The 22,925-nt window shown below is 34.2% G+C and overlaps 2 protein-coding genes across 3 annotated transcripts in view; one reads left to right on the plus strand and one right to left on the minus strand.

Annotated features, from left to right (window-relative positions):
• The window catches only part of LOC132949970 (centaurin-gamma-1A), a 114,748-nt gene that overhangs the window by 46,435 nt on the left and 45,388 nt on the right, over nucleotides 1-22,925 (plus strand). The window contains exon 1 of one of the 2 annotated variants that reach the window (XM_061021109.1): nucleotides 10,855-11,272. The exons of the other annotated variant lie outside the window; for it this stretch is intronic. Within the exon in view, the coding sequence (XP_060877092.1) occupies nucleotides 11,083-11,272 (190 nt within the window). The 5' untranslated portion in view covers nucleotides 10,855-11,082. Of the gene's footprint in view, nucleotides 1-10,854; nucleotides 11,273-22,925 lie in introns of those variants that run through there. 2 annotated transcript variants of the gene reach the window in all.
• Nucleotides 554-1,138, minus strand: LOC132950785 (uncharacterized). Its single transcript, XM_061022344.1, has one exon. It carries the CDS (start codon nucleotides 912-914, stop codon nucleotides 597-599), a length of 318 nt encoding a protein of 105 aa, XP_060878327.1. The 5' UTR covers nucleotides 915-1,138; the 3' UTR covers nucleotides 554-596.

Here is a 22,925-nt window from a genome sequence, read left to right on the forward strand (position 1 = left end):
TATTTGCTTTATTTAAGCTATACAAAGTAAAAGGTTTTATTTGTATTTTTAAATGATAAAAAGGTTAATTTTTATGTTTGAGTTCTATTTAAGTTGATTTTTATTTTATTATAATATACTTTTTATATTTTATTATTATTACTAACATTACTATTTTATATTTTGATGTGCACTTATTGAAAAATAGTATAAATCTTTAACACAAAATAAAGGAGAATTTTGTTGGTTAATTTATATTGTCCAAGTAATTAAACTTTCTAGAGTCCAGAACTTTACACCAATATGAAGAATTATTATTTTATTTTTTAATTTAATTTGATATATTTACATCATTGCTGGGTAATTATATTAGTATAATTAATTATATTAGTTCATTAAATAGGTATTTACATAAATAACGATGAGTGCGTCATACTGTACTTCGATACAGGTGAAAATATTAAATAAGTTTATTTCAATATTTTAAACTATTAAAACTGTGACTTTCCACTCGTCATAATATTATGTAAATATTAAAAATATTATAGGTATTATACATACACATTTATATACACACTAATTAATATTATAGTATTCTAGTTTTTCTATAGTTTTTCTTACCTTATCGTGACTGTTAGTCTTAGTTCTGCGCTGATAGGATTCCTCATGTTTGTTTGCTGCTTTGTCAAATAAGGCCTCAATATTTTTAACAATTCATCAAATGAAGTAATTGACATACGAAAATATTCGAAAAACTTCAAGGGAAATTTTCGAATATTTTCATAAAAGATAGAAAAATAATTTTCACCTTCTATTTTTGAATGAACTGGATGAACCCAATATTTCCTTACTTTAGGAGTAGGAATAGTTGGTTCATCTAGTTCACCGGCAGCTTCCGCAGCACATATTATATTCAAAAGTAAATTATCACACATGATTAAACTGTAAAAACATGCAACTGTACTTGACGAAAACCAATATCACACTGACCTATCATACTTACCAGTGACATAAATAGGAACTATAATTTGTAAATAAATAAATAATTATTTTAGTCTGCCGCATCCGGCGAAAACGCATCGTGTGGTTGAACATGACCTATCCGGTATTGCCGCAAATTTTTCCACCACATGCGGTGATACCGCATCGTGTGGCCCGACACTAACAGTATTAGTTTCCTGTTGGGTACAGAAAAGTGACCCCTGTACGCCGCGAATAGCGTCTCTATCAGTTTGTTTTCACCGATGACCCGTTGTTTTCGACGCGATATTAATTATAAATGCTAATATAATTCATAATCAATGGTTGGGTGCTGTTAAATCAGCAGTATACCTCGGACACGCCGCCATTGTTCATTCCTTCTCATTTCACTTGTATTTTCTTCTTTAAGACTTAACGTACCCGTGCATATTTATTGAATTCTTGTATTTGTTTTACTCAGCGTCATTAACGATCGGCTTTCGTGTGCCGCATCGATTTAAGATTACCTGCGCATGTTGGATTGCGCGTTAACAGGTCGTTGGTGTTCAATGACAATATAATTACCTATGCGTATAATAATTGTACATTTTGTTATTCACGTTAGGACCGTTAGGTAATGACTATTTAACTATATACATTAGGAATTTTCATTTGTCACAATAAATGCTTTCGAATTTTGATATTATGTTATTCTTTCATTCATATTTATTATGAATACAGATTACAGTATATTCCTGACTCCCTCGTCTTCGCTGAACCTTCCGATGGACGACCGATAAGATTCCTTGTTTGCTTATAAGACGGGATTGTCACACCAATTTTATTGTTCCAATATACGATGTTTGTATGGGGAAATCGCCATTTATAAATAATATATAAACAACATCTCCAGTAGTCTAGCGTGGACTTGGTATTAGTGTAATAGACGGCATACCTTTATAAAAGTGATCATTTAATTATATATTATATGGGGTCAAACTTGTTTTTGATAAAGATCTACTGAGAAATTATTTTTCCTTTGATGATTGACTTCCATAATTTTTTTTTTAAGTATTTATAATTGATATTAATAATGAACATATAATTATTGTACATTCAACAAAATTAAAATTGTGACTTATCTACTAGATAAGTATAATAATAAATTCTAACAAAAGTGTGATTAACTTTGAAATCGTCCACGATCGTTTAGCCACCTATCTGACCTATTTATATATTATATGCAATATAGAGATGATATTATTAAAAATGTTCGTGTCTATCTGCCGAATCGCGAACACCTATAGTGGTCTATACTCCATAGGTATATAATTGTCGAGTTCATATAATTTTATATAATACGTGTTATAATAGTATTGTGTGCAACTGGGAGATTCAGGCTCACAGCCAAAGTCTGAACGACACGCTCTACATATGTCGCACGTATATGCGTCTAGTATATACGACTGCAGTTGGAACACAAGGATTTATTTATTTTTTTACTGAGTTTTACTTAGTGGTACCATTATAATATATTAATATATATGTATACTGAAGGGCGGGGGGCCATCGTGTTTTCTCATAAGCTTATGTAGGAAAGCGGGAAAGCTGCACCCAGTGACCCGTATCAGCTCTTATCATAAATACATGCGTATTTGATTCCGAACAAAGTTTCGTGTATATTCAAAACTTATGATTAAATGGTACTTTGTAGAAGTAATTTTTTGTTTTTCTTGGTATAGTTTCTCAAAGTGTATAATAATATAATATATTCGAGGAAACCCATCTGTCCAGACTTCTGCAAGCTAACGACACCTAAAAAATCATATATAATTTTATCTTAATTTCAATTTTAATATTTTTGAAAACTTCTGGGTATTTATTACTGTTAACACCTCAAAGTACCAACTAGATTCACTTTTCTAACAGAAAAGATGCTGAAGTAAAAAATTGAACCATTTTTATGGCCCCATAGGTGATGACTGAAATAAAATAATTAACACACTCGCCATTGTAAAATCAATATATTCATCGCTCTGCACGGAATCTAAAATATGTGCTCGTATACGAACCGTGTAAGTAGGATCCGTCAGCCGAAGATGAGATTCGAATAACCATATTATTTAGTTATCATTTTATCAATTCTTATTACTATAGTATTATAAATACGTAAGGTGTATGATATTATATTGTACCTATGTGTCGAGAGAAAAGAAAACCGTTAGCTAAGTAATATTATAATATTATACACCTATCGGCAGATGATAGTTTTCAGTCGCAGACTTGGTTTTTCGGTTTAGCCGGCGGTATTGTATTAATATATATTATACGTATTAGTATACAGAATGTGCGTTTGTTATACGGTTGTGTTTAGGAATGTGTCAAATATATTTTCTCTCCGAAAACGTGCGACTATGCGTCTATGCGTTCGGGCACAGCACTGGAATATTAGAATTGTACACGCGTATTAAACAATGACGGCACCTATCGTAGTTGTATTTGTCATACCGTTCGGTTTAACTCTCGGTGTAAAACAAACTTTTCAACTACATATATTGTCTTCTGATTAGTCTTTTGGATAGGATATACTAGCGGATGGGTAGTTCTTTTTCAAAATGTTTTTCTTGATTGTGCTTTGAAAGTTTTTATCGTTTCCCATTTCCCAATCGATACTCGTCCTGGTACCTTGCCTGAGATTGCCTTTCGATGTACAATAGCGCTTAATGCTAACAAATAATCAATATTGGTATTATAATATAGTTCTGATTCAGTGCCGGTTACCCCAAATTCGCGGGTTCAATCGCTCGTGCAGTACGCTCGTCTCTGTAATTCAGCTATGCATAAATTGTGGTTTTTAATCGGTTTCGTCTCGCGTTGTTCATCCGCCCGAGGGAATTCAATAACCCGAGTGACCGCACGCGCGTGTAGTAAATGGTAATTTATGTTATGCGTCAACGTTTCGGCCGTTTGGCGCCGTTATGATATAAATATTAAAAATATATTAACATTTTTATTTTATTTTTTTCGCCGCGATTGTTTAGTATAATTATTGCATTGCCGCAGACTGTAACTGTAGCAACGCGCAAAAGCCGTGTCGTTGTATATATTTTAAACGCATTCGCGTATGGTATTATAATATGTATAGCAAGTATACGAAAAGTGAAGCAATTAAAAAAGTGACGCGTGCGCAACGCCTCGGAACGTAGTTTTAACCGCTTCCTATATGAAAAGCGCATAACGTGAAACTCCGTAATATATGTAAGATAATATTATACTATTATGTTATATTGTGTATGTTATACTAGTATGGAGTAATTGCAATTATCACACGTTACCATCTGGTGTTTGACCACGCGATAATATATAGCAGCTTCGCAATATTATGATGTAGGTGTCCATCGTTTTTGTTATCATGTAGGTACCTAGCTAAATAATATCATCCGCGCTCTTCCCGTTCAAACTTAGTAGGTACTTACACATCTATTTTAATATTTAACGGAACATATTAAAATTTTAAAACTAAGGATAAATTAACCGCAGCATGCTGACGTTTGCAAATCGGCATTATTTATACGGTTTTTTAAGCGACACGAGAAGATCATTTTTAAATATTTTAATTTCGACTTAAACTCATAATTACCTGCAGGAAAAAATTATTGCAATATCAATCAACGAGCTATCTTATCAATATTTTAGGTAACTTGTATTATATCACATATTGTACGTGTATACGTTGTACACAAAGTATAGTGCCGCAGTGGTCTACAGAATCTCGAATGACTGAGCACGGCGCTACAACAACGGCTGCGACTTATTATTAATAACGATATTTTGCATAAATTTTGTGCTCTAAATCCACCGGTCCCTGACGCGGCGCGTGTTTATAGCGCGTACGACGGTGTACGTTCATAATATTATAATATTGTATATTATACGATGACATTGACCGCGGCCCCCGTTTGTATTGTTTTTTTATTATATTTATGGCCTCCTTCGCGGCTGGTGACAGTTGGAATGCGCGAAACAGCTGTACCGTATCACATATTATTGTTGTAAAACACGGCACCCGACTAACTGTATGTGCAGTAATATATTATACAGTGACGACGACGACAACGTCGCCGAATTAGTACAAATTGTATTGATACTCTTCGAACCCCTTTTTTCTTTCTATATTCTATATATTATTATTATACATATATGTTCTTTTCATCTCCTTGTAACCCCGTAGGTACATACAACATGTATAATATAATACACGCACACGCGCGTCGTATATTATACAATACGTTATATAATCGAACGGATAAAAGGACGGCCGAAGGCGTATATTCCTCATCCACCCCCTCACGCAGCGACGGCACGGGTCGCAACCCACTCCACCCCACCCCGCTGCTGAAGCTCCTTGTGCGGGAGGTCCGTCCGGATTATCAGTACCTATATATAAAATATACAACAAATATTGTATGTGTGTGTGTGTAGAGAGAGAGCGAGTATGAGTGTGTAAGAGCATCGAGCATGTCAGTATATTATATTATTATTATTGTATTAGGATTTTGGGGCGGCAAACGAGAATACTCCCTTTTGATTGTAGAGTCCAGCCGGTTTCGGTATACTTTTCGTTATATTTCTCTCGTCATATAAAATATAAGCCGGTACAGTTAGTGTCAAACTGCGTTTTAGATTACTGAGAGTGAGTATACTAAAAAGTATAATATCAACGTTGTTTCTGTTACTTATCAAATCGTTACATAATTATAAACATTTTTGGGCACATGATATTATGTAGCAAGTATGGGATCCACTATTTACAACATATGTTTTATTAATAGTTATAAATATTGTTACATCTTACATGGTAGAAGGGTTTTTAAGGGTAGTAAACAGTGATTTTCAGTGTTTCGTGTTTCAGATTACCATTAGTTGCTTTGCGTATGCAGCATGTATTTATATGACAGATATTGCCGTAATGGCCACCCCTGTACAAATGTATACGGTATTATTGTCCATAGTCCATGTTCAATTATTTAAACATATATATATATATATTTTATATAAGTTCTTGCTGGGTGTGTATGTATTATAGAGCGGCAGCTGATAGTGGTAGTGCGGTTGGCCGGGTAGAAGCGCGCGTCCTGTTTTCGCGCGCGGGTATGTCGCGAATTTCGAACCAATTTCGAATGATTTATCGGATCCGAGTGGAGATAGCATCCCCATAATATACGGATGGAGATTGTTCCTTTGGCTGGAGGTAAAATGAGGGCATGCGTTGAATTCACCCATAGTGGTTTCGTCTGTTTCCCGTATCTTTCAAGGTCTTTCTGCTCCATATATATATATATAATATATATATGTATACAACTACAATAGGACAACAAAAGAGTCAAAACACGACCGCGTTGCCCTCGCCGGGTCTCTCCGATTCTGTGCCGTGGTATACAATGAAAAATATATTATATAGGTTATGTATATTATTATCTATGGGCTCTCAAAACTGACAGTTGTGACGGGTCTTCCTTTTGGTGTCTCCGTATCGAAAAATTAAAAACCAATGACACTTGTAGAGGTGAGCGAGCGTCACTCCTCTCCTCTCTTCACAAGCCAACCCTCTACGCGCACGTCGTTCACGTCAACACGTGAACACAACGCGGCTGACAGTTCGCCACCACCGCCACCGTCTTGTGACCTACCTATATTATTCGTTATTATATATCGAAGGGCACACGCGTTATTGTACTATATTATTATAATGATTTTTTTTGTATATATTTTTCTAGTATATTTACACAATGTGAGAACAATATACATAAATATAATATTGTAATATATGCGCTCCTCGAGTCAAATATCTTAAAAAATTACCTCGAGAGTAGGTATAGTCACTATATATACCTCTCGTGAAACGCATTGCGTAGGAAAACCGTCGATTGCCGACGCGACTGTACAACGGAACATTATATATTATACCTACATATTATAATAATAATAGCTTACTTATATTAAAAACTGCAATAATAGTATAGTATATATATATATATATCTTAATATAAATAAGTTTAATATGACATGCGTTCGACAGATAACTGATATTATATACTTATTATTTATAACATCATACCTGCATAATTGTAAATTCTAGATTATACTCTTTGCGGAACTTTTAATATATTATGCGAGGCAGAGATGAATGTTTTTAATTTATAGCTACCTTGTAAAAATTCCTTTAGGTCATTGTCTGATGTTTCTATTATAAAAACATTTATCGATTCATTAGACAATGTCTGCAGTGTATTCGAGTACATTTTTCCTATCACAATACCTAGGTATAACATTTATGTTTATTTTGTTTAAGATTATAATATAAGTGGCTATATAACGACCATCGTTAATGTAATATCCATCGTACTAGACAATTGTACAATTCGATAGTTTCATACGTATTTTAGGTTCTTTATGAAATAATCATAAAAAAAAAAAAATAAAATCGGTAAAACAAACTAAACCAACTCGTTTATAATCATAATTTTTGCACGCGTCCGGCTAGTAACCTAACTCAATCTTAATGACGTTATATTATTTACACGCCATTCTAACCTATTTAATATAATATAATACAGCGCTGGAGCGTGAGTATATACATATAGCTAGTAGAATTGTTAAGCATTGCCTAAATCTATAAGTATTAAGTGCACACCGGACTTGTCGCATTATTCGTGTGGCGTTTATAGAAATGATATTTTATTGCGATAATCGCTGAGCACTAAAAAGGAACTAAACATTAGTACTTTTCGTTCGATATTATGTCCAAAGGCCGATAATAATATAATATTAGTGTTATAATATGCAGTGCGCGTGTTTTCCATTATATAGTAACAACGTACACAGGAGCCGCGCCGATATCGTCGGGTGGTGAGAGGGTGGGTCCCGCTAATTACTTTTGACGGTCGTAAACATTTATACCTATATTATACATATATATATATGATGTAACCTTGTCGAACGCGAACGCCACACGCACATACGATGTGAATAAATAAAAAATGCACCGGGAAGGCCTCCGTTCAGTCGATTTTTACAGCGACCTTTTCGAATTTGCATAACGTCACGTAGGTATACTATATAGTACGTTGCCGTTTTTATTTTTTAGTGGGTGGTTTCCTCGTAATATTTATACCGCAGGTATATGTGTCGTAAATTATACATAATAATCATATTACGGGATATACCATAATATATATACCGTACAATATAATATATTCGCGCGTAACACTTTTTCGCGTCCGTTGCTGCTGCTGCTGGTGCAGCGCGTTATATAATATTTATATTATATTATTATGTTGTTGTCGCGTGCACCGCCGGGCACAGAGGAGTTTTTCTCGTTTTAAATAACATCTGTCCGAATCGAAACGATGTGCCCGCCGTGTCAAATTCCCGTATAAAATATAATATTTTATTATATTGTGCGGCCTCTGTATAGGATTGTCTATCTTTTTGATTTACGTCTCTGCGTTATATTATATATATTATACAAATATATTATTATACCGGGGTCCGAGTGGTAGCTGTTAGGACCCGTGGTTTTCCCAGTCCAACCGATAAAATGTTTACAAAAAAAAATTGAACAAATGCCGCGGCCCACAGAGAGCAAATATTTCTTTTCATATATTATTATTATTATTATATTATTGTTGACCTGTCTATATAGACGTATATTTACAACATTTATACGTGTACCTGGTAAACTTTAATGCGCGGTCACCTGTAAACTTTGAGGGCTAACTTCCACTACGGTTAAATATTGGTTCATGTGTTATCATCGTTATCGATGCGATAATGTTAACGTGTGTTTGATGTTAAATTATGTTGTGTATAACAATTGTGGTTAAAATATTATTTTATATTGATTATTGATCACACAAGTCGGTTTTATGTTTAGGTGCTTCATTGCATATAGGTACCGCATGCACGTATAAACTATAAATTCGATATGTGTATCATATATTATGTATTACGATTAGGTGATTTTGTTTTACTGTCAGTATTGAACCGATGATAAATTATTTATTATAGCATTGCAGATAAACCTAAGATGATATAATAGAAAAGTGTAATAGCGTATAATATAGTATATATTATGTATCGTTAGCTGATTTATACTGGTGCAGATCAATTTGGAACAATAATTCAAATAATTTTGTTATTTTTATTTATTATCTAGATCCACACCATCTCCTGTTGATATATAACAAGCTCGTGTCCGTATCGTTCTGTTTTTTTTTTTGTTATTATTATTTCGTTAAATCAAAATATAATAATATAATGTCATTCGTGTTCCACTGCGTATGGGAATGGTTGTACATCTGCACGTACCTATACTATACATTAACATCTTTAATCAATAATATACGTGTACTTCGTAGGCGTTTGTAGGTATATACGATATTTTTACGGAATTATATTTAAAAAAAATGTATATAGTATTAAGGTCGTGTCTGCATTTGCATCGTTAGGGCATCATCATTATTTCGTCATGTTATTAATTTAACAAATTTATCACGCTTCTATGACAAAACGAATACAGTAAATTTATAATATAATAAACTATAGAGGTATGCAGTGCAAATACAGGTATATTGTTTATAAGTACTGTATATAGTATGAGGTATTTTAACTATTCTGTGCTTTTACCACCAATATATTATTATATAGGTATAATAGGTTCTCGTACATACTAGAATATTAACTCACACTGTTCTGCAGTTTACGATACATCAGATTATTATATTATTGTCGTTGGTCGATAACAATAATTAACAACAATATCATATATAGCGCGAGAACCATACTTTTAATTTTTATCAGCTATTATAATAATTTGTATGATATCGATCGTGTCGTATATTATATGTCTGGTACTCTGAATATATTAGACGATTCTCGTCCCAAATGTTTAGAAAGTAAACGTAGGTATATTCAATATCGTGTTGTATTATACGAATATATAGGCTTCAGGTAATCATGTGGCACAGAGAGACGTCCCCAGACCCCAGTCCCCACACAAAGTATGTATTCATATTTTATTATGCGATGAATAATAGGAGAAAAATAACCGACATAAATACGCGTTCAATATGCTGCAAAAAATGACTGATTTAATAATAATAAGCACAGCGGTGGAAAATATTCGTTTCCTTGTCTTAGTGTTTTGTTGTTTTCGAAAACGTCATACGGCGAGTGATTTTGAGAGTAGTATACGTGCGAATTGTGAACATTTTTTTTTTAAAAAACAAGTCCCTCAAAAAAATGCATAGCAGCTATATATAATATATTATGTAATATGTATACACAATCGGCGAGATTATATTGTTATATTCTATGTACGAGTCCAGTTCCGAAATGCACGTAGGTATATTATATAGGTAGGTATTGCGACCAGACTTCCGCGACATTTTTTTCATTTCGTTTTTGGAACGCTCAGAGGGGATTTTGCGTTTGGTTTGATAAAAATAGGGGTTGATTTAGTGCCTTTTAATGAAAAGAATCGCGTCATTTTTTTCTCCGTATGTTTCGGTGTTTGGCTCCCGTACATCGTTAACGACCAAAGTGTCCGGGGATTTTTTTTTTCCCAGGGTTCATTACTCAATTAAATTAAAATATATTTTTATTTTGTCTAAAACAGCGGATAAAAAGAGGCTTTTGTACAAAAGTGTTGCGCACGCACGCGTGTCAGTCATTCTTTCTTCCGTTTTTCACTCGAAAACCGGCAACGATATACGCAACGGCGACGCATGCGCCTCTACTCCGACCGGAACATCTGTTGCCTAGTATCGCCGCCGCCGCGCGCCGCCCGGTAAACAAACGCGCGCGCACGGTAAGAGAATCCGTGACCCTACTATCGCGGCCACATGACAGCGGTCTGACTCGCTCCCGCCGCACTCCACCGTGTTCGCGTCGCTACGGCAGACGTTTGCTGTTCGTCGTCGTCTGCGTCCTCGTATTCGTCGTCATCGTCGTCGCCGCCGTCAAAAAGTTTCCGACTTAAATATCTTTAATTTTTTTTACACATTTATCGCCGAATTACACGGGTCTGGTCTATTCTGTATATAGTTTATTATCGCGATCGTGCGCAGTCGTGCTGTGACGATGTTAAGTGCCGCCACAAAATGGGTGACCACGACACCGTCGTCGTCGGAACCCAAGACCGAAATGGGACCCCCTTCGAGCCGGGGCACGGTGCTCAGAGTGCACGAGTCGTTTCTGAGATCACTCAAACGCCGGTCGCTCCGGGTGAAGAGGTCTAAATCGTTGGTAATCGCGGAGAAACGGAAATCAGGTAATAATTAAATAATCTACGATTAACAATTATAATATTGATATTAGATCTATGGCTATAATACAAAATGGATTTAGATACTTACCAATTATAAATATTGTTAGGTACCTATAGATATTGTATTTACACCCTGCGTGATTTTGAGATAATAGTTTTTATTAAATCTGTGTCTAAACGCAATATCTTTGTTTTTGTTCGTTAGAGATCGCTTTTCATACATAATATATTTGTATTTTATATCCGGCGATTCACATAATAATATAATATTATGTCGTAAAATTGTCGTTGTTATTTTTACTATCTATATATAATATGCATACGTATGACATATTATCACACGTGTATAATCAACCAAATGAAACGTTTCTAATGCTTTATGCTTTTCAAATCCCCAACTTAATTGATTTACCGATATAATAATATATAATATATAATATATTATACGTGCCGCGGTGTAACCTGCCTTACCAGAACTAATTGTTTTTATAGACGTCCTTCGAATCGCACGTGTAACCCTGTTTTATTGTTTGTAAAGTATACGTATTTCTTGATTGGAAATTATAATATATATTGTATATTTTTTTAAGTACATGCATCGGAGCATAAATGTACCTATATGTTATAGATGAGCGCGATCCACTTCATCGCACAATAATAATACAGGGTGATTCATAAAGTATAAAACACTCATTATCTCAAAAAGTATTTATGTTTTTGAAAATATTTTTTATCTATATAATTTTTTAAGTTTTTTACTTTTTTGAATGACAGCATAGAGTTTTAAATTCATATTCCAAAGCAGAATATTTTTCTAAGTATTTTCATTCATAAAAATCTAATTTAGGGCGAGTAGTCTATGAGGTATAAGCATTTAAAGTTTAGATGGGTGGAGTGGAGTGGTATGGGGTTACCCCGCAAATGTGTGTCCACTACTCCGCTTGTCTAAACCTTAAATACTTATAACTCATTAACTACTCATCCTAAATTCGATATTTATGTATTAAAATACTTAGAAAAATATTCTGCTTTGGAAAATGAAATTAGAACTCTACGCTGTCATTCAAAACAGTAAAAACTTAAAAAGTTATAAGGATAAAAAGTATTTAAAAATACAATTTTAATAAAAATGTTGTTTTTTTAACAACTTGAAACTATGTAAAAAAATATTTTCAAAAACATTAATACTTTTTGAGATAATGAGTGTTTTACGCTTAATAAATCGCCCTGTATATAATATATATCATTATCTCTGGAATAATAATGACGTTATCCGGGGACAGACGATTATTATTCTGGTTAAATTATAGGTTAAGTTCGATCTTATCTAGTCCGCATTTTAGCGGACAATAACAAAAACTATAGTTTTCTGCGATATTTTCCACGTAATATACCAGCATCCTCATATTCCCACAGCAGCTGTGATATACCTATTATTATTATTATGTGGTGTATCAAACTTCGCGTTTTCAGCCTATTTATTTGTACACCCTGTTAAAATTGTATTATATTATGCTGCGTTCAGATAATTCAAATCTCCGTGGTATTGTTTGAACACTCGTGCATTAAATACTTAATTCATTTGCCCTCATTAATTGTTGTGCAAACTCGGAAGTAATTGCCTTAAACATTATATTTTTCTATACGTTCTGCTAATAATCATTAAAATAATAATATTTGTGTTAAACTTTAAAAAAGAAACAACATCCGTGCCCTCCACGTTCCTTGCAAACTATAAACTTTTGCCAACGCAATATTTTGTTTGCGATGAAAACCGCGTTATTCTTTGTGAGAACGAAAACAAATCTGATGTTTTGCGTTTTAAATTTTTTATAACTTATTTATAGGGAGCCTTAGCGTCATATATGGTAGTTTTCTGTAGGCCTAAGAGTAGGTTACTGCGCGCAACTGTGGTTTCACCCGCCAAAATGAAAAATGACCCACGGCGGCGCCAACTAAATGTATAATATAATATACCTGCAGGAGGGTCTGGTATTTTTTGGTGGCAACATAAAATGCTGATTTATTATCATGCTGTATTTGTATACCATTATATACATTCGCCATGGATTTCGGGGCCGTATATAATATTATTGTTTTAAAAATAATATAATGGCTGGCCCCCAAAATTGTTCAACTCCTAATGAATATTATTAAATATATAAGTAGGATATAATGGATGACCCCCTTGGATCTTTTTGTCACAGTAGTTTGGATATTATACAACTCGTATGCGCTGGTGTCCCTATAAATTTCCATCTAGGTACACCCTTAGATATTATTCTTTATATTCCATTAAGTCGTCCGGGTCTTTTAAACAAATTAAAATCTAAAGCGAAAAAAATACTGCGGAAGAAAAAATACCATTGCCGAGAAATGTTTGAACATTTAGTTAGGGTATATATATTTCATACTTATAACTGTACAAATATATACACACATAATCTCTAGTTTTTATACTTAAGAAAATTTGGCTGTATACAGATATACTATTACGTTATCGTCTTTCGAAAATGCTGGTAACCTGCAGCATCCGTTGTCGTCGACTCTTACATTGTTATTCTTTCATCCGCCGAAAGTGTACCTATGTAAGAAGCACTTATATGTAGTTATGTACATTTATGCAAATAAAAACAAATACTCTATTATACACGTGTATATGCGCACATCATATTGCTGCAGGATACTAGAGGTAAAAGAAACGACTTGTAAACACCGGAAGAGTCGACCTACCTGCTATATATGCATTCCTACTACTGTGTATTTATGTATATATATTTATACCTACTGTCATAGCTAGTTTTATTATTTTTAAATCCCCGTACCACATATTTGTTCAGCGTTCAAGTGAAAAATTGTTAAGAGAATTGTTTGGTGCTGCTTTTTTGTATTATAATATTATATGGTATTTATATATTTCTCGATTTATATTAAATGTGCAAATGGTGTATATCAGGGGTTCCCAAAATGTGCGCCGCGGTGTCTTTACAGGAGAGCCGTGCTACCGTAGAATTTTATATGGTCCAAAAAAAAAAGCTGAAAACCCAACGATGGTGATGACGGAAACGATTACGAATATCTAAATAAAAATGTATAAATTATGTATACCTAATTTAAATAAAATAAATATTTTCATATTCCCATTACAATTCTAACTGGTTTTTATTTAATTTTTCTATTTTTTATGATTAGTCATGATATGACTTGGGGAAGAGCACCCTAATAAAACCTTGGTTCAAATATGTCATTTTTGCGTATCAGGGTATCAACACTTACGAAATGCCATATCTACAATGAGTACAGGTAAAAAAGCCAATCTCTCACAACATAATATTATATCCGCATCATTTAGGAACTCTCAAGAGAGTCAATAGGAAGTCGAATTCATCATAATTGAAGGACCCTTAAAATTAATAAACACATTATAAGACTAATCAATATAAGCTTAATGGTCTCCTCATCTAGATGTATCTTATGTAAATATATAATTTTTGTACATCCCAATGGCCTATGCTGCCGAGGGTAATATTATTAAAAAAAATCAATACGTTCATAGTCCATAGACCTTTATTACAGTTAAATATACTGCAGAAAAAATAAGGATGAACGATTTTTACTCTGGATTTTCAATAATTATAGCTGTTTATATGTGAATAAAACGAATCATTTGTTTATTATACATTCGTCGTCTCTAAATACACACTGCACTGGTAGTACACGCGTCTGCTTTGTCGCTTAGCCGTTTTTTCTTGAAAATAAGTCTCCAGAGTCCCGACAGCGTGTGTTCCGTCCCAATTACGAGTAACACTAAAATTTTGATTTACATAACAATAAAAACGTGTTTTTTTTTATCCCAACTGTGTATAATATAATGAACTGAACTGCTAACCCCTCCAAAAACAACAACAACAAAAACTGCAGAATTGGCGTCGATGAGTTGCTCAGGCATATGTGTACAACCGTCTGCAACGTCTCGAATTTGCATTCATACGTCTGCTTTGTGTCACATACATAATTAGTTATTAGTTTTTTTTTAACCACAAACTATACACTCATTTATGCTCTTTTCGGGCGTACCTAACATATTCTTTAGAAACCGTACTCGTTTGAGATGCTCGTCATTATCGATGATAACTTTAAAAAATTTTTAAAGTAATATGATCCGTTTAAGCGGTGAAAAACACTAATTTTTGGGTCAACTAAAGTATTAAATTTATGATTTTATGATATTTTGATTTTGACCATTAATCCCTTTTCGTAATTATTAACCCAACACAAGGCATAGGGCATCGTGAAAAGTAAAATATAAATAAATGTTTTGGGCAACAACACGCGAACAGAATTTAAAACCTACGAGACGGCGACAAGCTTTCCTGTAGGTATATAGATAAATATGTATAATGTTAATGTATATGCGCGCGACGTGATCGGATTACGTTTGTTCGGGAAAAAATAGTATAGTATATATATAAGGGGCTCGTTGAGGACGGTATATGTATGTATATATATGCGACATACCGGAAGTTCGTGGTATAGCTATATAGGCTTTTTTATGCTCGCCCAGTCGCGTACATCGATACAGAGTATACGTGCTGTCTATTATAAAAACCGTTAGTTTCGTTTAAAACCCAAAAGTCAATTGCGATGTGTCCTAAATTTCCAACCATAAAAAAATGTATGAAAAAGTTTGTAGGTATACTTGCTCTTTGAAACTAAAGTTCACCGAATGAGTGTTTGCAGTATAAAAAAAATCACTCGTACTGCACATGACGTCAGCCGCAACAATAAAAGACGATTTATTGCACATTATGTATCACGATTATATTAATATACGCTTATACGTTGTACAAATTTCGGTTGTTTACGATTTCGTGAATATTATATATTTATTTAACGTGTCCTATATAGATCTCGCAGATGTGCATATAATTATAATCGCGCGAAAATGAGTTTGTGTCGTCGTGAATCCGTTTTACTCGTAGAGTATATGTACACCTATTAAATACATGCATATTATATTATGGCGTTTGGAACTTTATCAAAATATGTGGCATAAATGGGTCGTTGCGGACAAGGCTTAGAAATGCATGTAGATAATAATAACGGGCAGGAGGGTGATCGTACACGCATGTAACTTAGGCCGTCGTGACGGGTTAATTAGGGTTGAAAACTCGAAATTATGTGTAGGGATGAGGTTAGAATAAGCCGCGTGTTTTAAAATGTATTATTTTTTTGGTATACAATGAGGTTCCTATAATATTATATTATCCAGACGTGAAAAATAATAATCGAGTTTATGTGAAATTTACCACGTTCGCATTATACGGGCAGTCGAAATTGAATTTAAAACGAATTTACCGAATGAAATCGAATTTTCGGGCAAATAACTTATTTAAGATATATCAGTTATATCTCAGTGGGCAGTGCAGGCGAACACACACATATAACCACCATTATTATATTTAGTTTATGTAGTATAAATTAGTAAATATGTGTACATAAAATCATACAAAATAACTCTATTGTCTTCATATTAACTTTGGGTATTATAATAATAAATAATAGTAATATTCAATTAAAATTTCATTTCCAATGTGAACTGACATTGTTTAGAAGTATATTAAGAAACAAAACTATAGGGGGTTAGCTGAAACAACCCTTAGTATACACCACTGAGTACCTACTGACCTACCTGGCTGTATAGTTATACCGCATATAAAAACGGCGCCAGTCAAAATCCTCTTAGTACAGTTTTACGCGTCGATTTACGACCGTTCCAGCAGTCAGCACGGGAAACGGCCGCGTGTACAATAATATTATTTATATATATTATTGTAATGCAGTAATATACGCGACGCGCAAAGTCAATATAAAACTGCGGGGCGCCCGGTACCCCCGTTTTGGCGCGACAACAAAACAACGGCTCGTGCAGTTTAAAGGTTTGAACAGTCTGAATATAATTTTCGACCCGCGTCGGAGCTCCCGTGTTTAATAATAATACTAATAATAATTTTTAATGGAAATTCTGTATACGGTTTTTTTCGGTTCTTTTTCTCCCTTCCAAACGTGCGCTGGTTTGCGTGATGGAAATTAAGGGGATATAAATATATTATTATGTTATCGCTGCAACAACTATTTTGTATACATCGTATCGGAGAATCTAGGCGCCAACAGTCTACGCGCGTATACATATATACATCAAATCGCGTGCAGCGTACCATATATGTATACAGCCGAAGCAGCCACTTCCTCCCCTATTTTATCGGCTTGGCGTCGTCGACGTCTCCGAAAGTGGGGATTACCGTACACACGAAAAACTCGCGTCGGGTGCATGCATGGTAGGTACATATTATATATATGTTTTGTACACCTGAAGAAGGCGTTTTGAAACTACACAAGTCCTACGTACGCCATATTATATTATTATCAGCCTCTTACAGTATAGTGGTGGTGCGTAACTTGTTTAGCGGATAGGTCTGGGCGATTGGCCGATTATTACGTCTATAATTTACGAAAATTATGATATTATATTATGTTTGAAGGCATTATTGTCATTTAATGACATGCTCAATCATATATTATTATATATATTTAATAATCTGACACGGATATAAAAAACTGTCCATGCCCGGCGTCGCGTTTATGAAAATTTATTTATCTGCAGTTATCTATAACTATCTATGCATCTTTATCGTCTGCCCAGTTAACCCATAGAAGAAAATTCTCTGACCTACCCCCTATAGGTTCCCCCCCCCCTTACTGATATATAATATTATACACAATGAAGTATATATATATATATGTATTTTAAGTATTAAAAATACGATTTGTTTGGTCCGTATTTCGTATTTTTTTTCTTATAATTTAAGTTTTAAAAACTCTTCACTATTTTAATTTTTTATAAAGAGGTAAAAAACTAACAATATCGCAGTACCACCCTCAGTCGAACGAACATACATTATGGCGTTGAAGTTAATAGAAAGTTGACGTGTTTTGTGACTCTGCAGCTGCAGCTAGCGTGCAGCTTATAATATTCGAACGAACCCGCGTGAGTGCCGTTTGGGAAAAGTTGTTTTTGGGCGACCCTATTTTCCCCGTATTATAATATGACATTTTGCCTCGTGTATTTTTTAAATTTAGAAAATTATTTATTTTATTCTTTTGTTCGTAGTACATTTTATCGTAAATTTTGTAGAGCCAGAAAATCATAAAATATGTACAAAACTATGAAACTAAAATGGTGGTTTTAAAAATCAATTGCACTTTCTATATATATAATGTATATGTTGGTTTTTCGAATTGTGTAAACATATTATTTTATGACTTCAGCAATGTATACATAATATATATTTATATATATAAAAAAAATCGCCCTTAGTTCACTGTGTACAGCAGATTCGATTATTTCGACTCGATGATCGAGTTAACCCCGTCGAGCGCAATTTGTTATCGTCGTCTTATACATATATACGTGCCTATGCAGAGGGTCATATCGTTATATAATCGTATTTATATACTACTGTTGTTTTATATACACAATACATATATATATATAGCTATGTATATGTACCGCTTCGCGAGAGTTTTAAAATCGAATTACAAAGTTTGAATTAGAGCGGAGTGGAAGAGCTTTTGTCATGTATATAATATATATATAATTACAAACTCGCGATTGGCTTGGGCGAACGGTCGATTAGTTCAACTTTACAGGAAGCTGCCTCTAGAAGATATTTATTATTATTGTTCATAAATTCCGTTCGTATAGTTCCTTCTGCGGAAAGACAGAAACGAAGTTTCCGTTTTCATCGACTCCTGCCCTGCCACAGCAAAAAACGCGTCGCATTGTCTCTTATTCGTATTTGTTATATAACAAATTAAACTGTATATATACTGTTTAGGATTTTTCATAGGGTGTCAGGATCGGTGGCAAAATGTTGTTTGACTACGCGCAGATGAAGGATAAACAATTTAGTTCCAACCTCTATCATAATATTATACGATAAACCCTACATATAAGTACCTTCGACTATACTCGTGATAAGGCTTGGGCGCGGAGAGGGAATAATCTCACGACACAACTCCTCGTCTAATATATATATATATATATATATATATGAAGTTTTCTTATATATGCCTTTTGGGTTTCGACTACAACCGCGTACCTCATAATAGCTCACACTACCTCAGCACCACCATCATCGTTCCCTACGAAATATCTTACAGATAAAGATTGCATGTTGTCGATGGACTATACAAGCCGTAACGCGCGGATTGTGTCGCATAATTGCATAAAGTCGGCTGATTCCAGCCATTTTGCTTGCAATCTTGTTCCACGCACTTCAAGCGAGACCTAATAGAATCGACACTCCACGTGCCATTTTTACGTATTGCTTACCTTTTTTTGCATATTATATAACTTTCGGTTATGCATACGTATGTACCTAGGTACCTCGTGTACAGGTTAGGTTAGGCATAAATTGTACATATATAGATGCATCAGAATTCGTGGCTATATCTATGATATTTCCACCTTGGTGACGGTCGTCAAAATAATATATTGTTTTATATTAAAATATTGTTACCAGCTAGAATATGGCGTGGTATCATAACGCCGCTGTGCATATATGTTGTGGTTTATACCGTGCATATATCTAAATACGCGTATATTATTTTTATATAAGTATACCTATATATTATAACGTTTATAATGTTATATGTGTACATTGTAGTCCCACATGATAGGTACAAGGAGAAGCGCTGCAGTCTATTATTTATGATGTTATGTGTATAACTGTATAAGTATATATTTGATGTTCAAAAGCTTACGCGCGCATTTTAAGCACACAATTCCTTTTGGGGGTTGTTTTTTTTCGGTTTATTCGCTGCCGAATGCCGATAGAAGCACGTAAACATGATACATAGTAAGTTGAATTATGTATTTATCATTGTCTCGGCGGTCTTCTGTTTTGTATTCGAACACGCGCACCTAACGTCAAAAACCCGCAGTTACAATTTTAAGTGGATAGGTAAAAAATTTTATGAGAAAAAAACAAAAATTATTACAACGCTACGGTATTACCATTATATACTATATAGATTATAGGTAGTGTAAATTCCTGCTTATCACTATTCAAAATAATGTGTTATATACCTACACAATGTAATTCACTTTTTTTTATCCCGCTAGGTGTGTATATAATTTATAATATATCTTACACATACCTACCTACCGAATGGAATATGGATATTATATAATAATTCTGTCTTTTAAACATATTGCTCACATAGATTAGAACCAATAACCCTTCTTTTTTTAACCATAGACCTGCAATTAATAATACTTAAAGTAAACGAAACTCTGAAATAATAACGCAGTTCTTCAACTTTCAACCACTGTATAATACAAAAATTACGGACGATAGCTAATGCAGTGAAACTTCACGGTGCTGTAGTGTGTAAAGCTTTAGTTACGCCGTGTCATATACGGTATTCTATATGGTTCTATCTGAAATACTGCCTAATATAATGAATAACCTATATGTATATAGTTAGTACCTATATAAAATAAAAAAAATCTCCTCACCGCTTTCCGGATTGTAAACCGTGCGCCGAATCATTAAACTGCCCACTTCCGGTGCGTATAAATACAGTTTTTTTTTTCAATTCCGTCTCCGGCAACAGCAGCAGCACGCGCGTTCCTAAAACCGTATAACCGCAGCGATCGCTTGCGCATTTATTTATACATATTACACATATAATACATATATAATACGCATGTGAATACACAATAGGTTGTGGTGGTAATATGAACCCTGCAATTCATTGCGCACAGTTATATGTATTATATATAACACGCTCTTTTAGTATTTTTTTGCGTCTCGCCACTGGTTTTTTTTCTCCCCATTCCGTTCCTTGCAGTTGGAACTATTAGTTTTATATCGAACCCTGCACGTTTCGGCTGCTTGTATTTTATGATCTACATATATAAATAATTATCGTTATTTTCTTACTTATATAAATATAATATTATGTGTTCTGCATCCCTGCAGCCCGTCAACTATATATAAAATGCACAACATACCCCTCGGACTCCTATGATTTTGGAGAAAATTAACCGTTCGTTTTGAATTTCCCAACCAGACGCATCAATATACCTACGTCGTACATAACATACTATCGATACATAGGTGTATACGCGTGACAAGAATCGAAATTCAAGTTTTTCATGGTGTCGTTCGTAATAGTTCTGTATCGTAAATACATAATAATATATATACTGTGATGTTTTTCAAATTTCGTGTGACGAAATCTAGGGGTGGGGGGTGTCGATCGTGACAACTTTACGCAATTCCTCCGTCGTGTTTGAGATACGAAATTTGAAAGACCTCGCAGTAATTGTGTGGGTATATTCCTATACATTCTAAACTATATCTATATACCTATGTATTTTCAGAAGCAGCAAATAGATAGACGGTGTGTATAGGAAAGAGCGGAAAAAGTGTTTTTTCTATACACCCGTATATTTGTTCGAGATTTTGGTAGAAAAGTTTTCGCCTTCGTTTCCACGTTCGTACTTATGTGCACACACACACACACACGTATATATATCTGTCATCCCGTCTCTGTTTATTATACAGGTATATAGAACTGCTCTCACGCTCTTTGAGCATTCCGGTCGTAAATTTTCAAAATCGTCCGGGTTACCTGCATTATTTTTATTTTTCATTTATTTTTAGCGGGGAGAGAAGGAGGTTTCTCATGTTCTTTAACGAGCGTTTACATTTTTTTTTCGTAAACTGTTCCGTCGTGCTTAGGCGGCGAGTGGCAACGATTGTAACTTAGCAACAATAATAACAGAACAAAATGAAAATAAACCGTAAATCGATGCGAAGCCTTTAAAACATTTACATTTTTCCTGTGCAATATAATTCTCATGTAATTTAATAGTGCGTATACTGTGTATACAGCGTACTACGCGCCGTGTAATAATATTATATAGGTATTCATACAACAATGACTACGTGCGACCTAAGGGAGGTGGGACCTGGAGAGGAGTGAGGATTGGTGAGGGGGTGGTGGCTAGTAGTCGAGGTCGTGAAGTATATATTGTTGGCATTGTTGCTGTCGTGTTTTTATTATTATTATTATATTATATTTTTTTTACTTTGGTTTTGTTTTTTTCTTCTTTTATGGTCAGAGAAACTGAAAGTCATATACGTATATACATTAAGATATACGCGAAGAGAAACGGTGGCGCGAAGAAATAATAACCACAACTAGGCGGCGCGTGGTCTATAGTATTATAGGTACCCTCTCGATTTCACGTCGGCACAATTCACTGTTTGAAATACGCGTGTTGCGTGTATAATAAATAATAATATATGTATAAAAGTCCAAGGTGATTTTTGTTTCTCATCAAGAGAATATACGATTCGTTTTTCTTGAACCCCACTGTTATTATGTCCGCGGTGTTTTCGAACAAAATTTCATAATATAATATATAGGTAATACGTAGATACCTTTTATTAGGAATTTTGCGCGTACACATATTTTAGCCTTAGGTTTACCTTATGACACGGAGATCAGAAAACTCTACTGCTGCTGCCGTAATGACTATTTTCGAATGAATTCTGTACACTTTTTTACGTTCGTATTT

This window comes from Metopolophium dirhodum, chromosome 8, assembly GCF_019925205.1.
Source record: "Metopolophium dirhodum isolate CAU chromosome 8, ASM1992520v1, whole genome shotgun sequence".
In the NCBI taxonomy this organism is placed as follows: Eukaryota; Metazoa; Arthropoda; class Insecta; order Hemiptera; family Aphididae; genus Metopolophium; species Metopolophium dirhodum.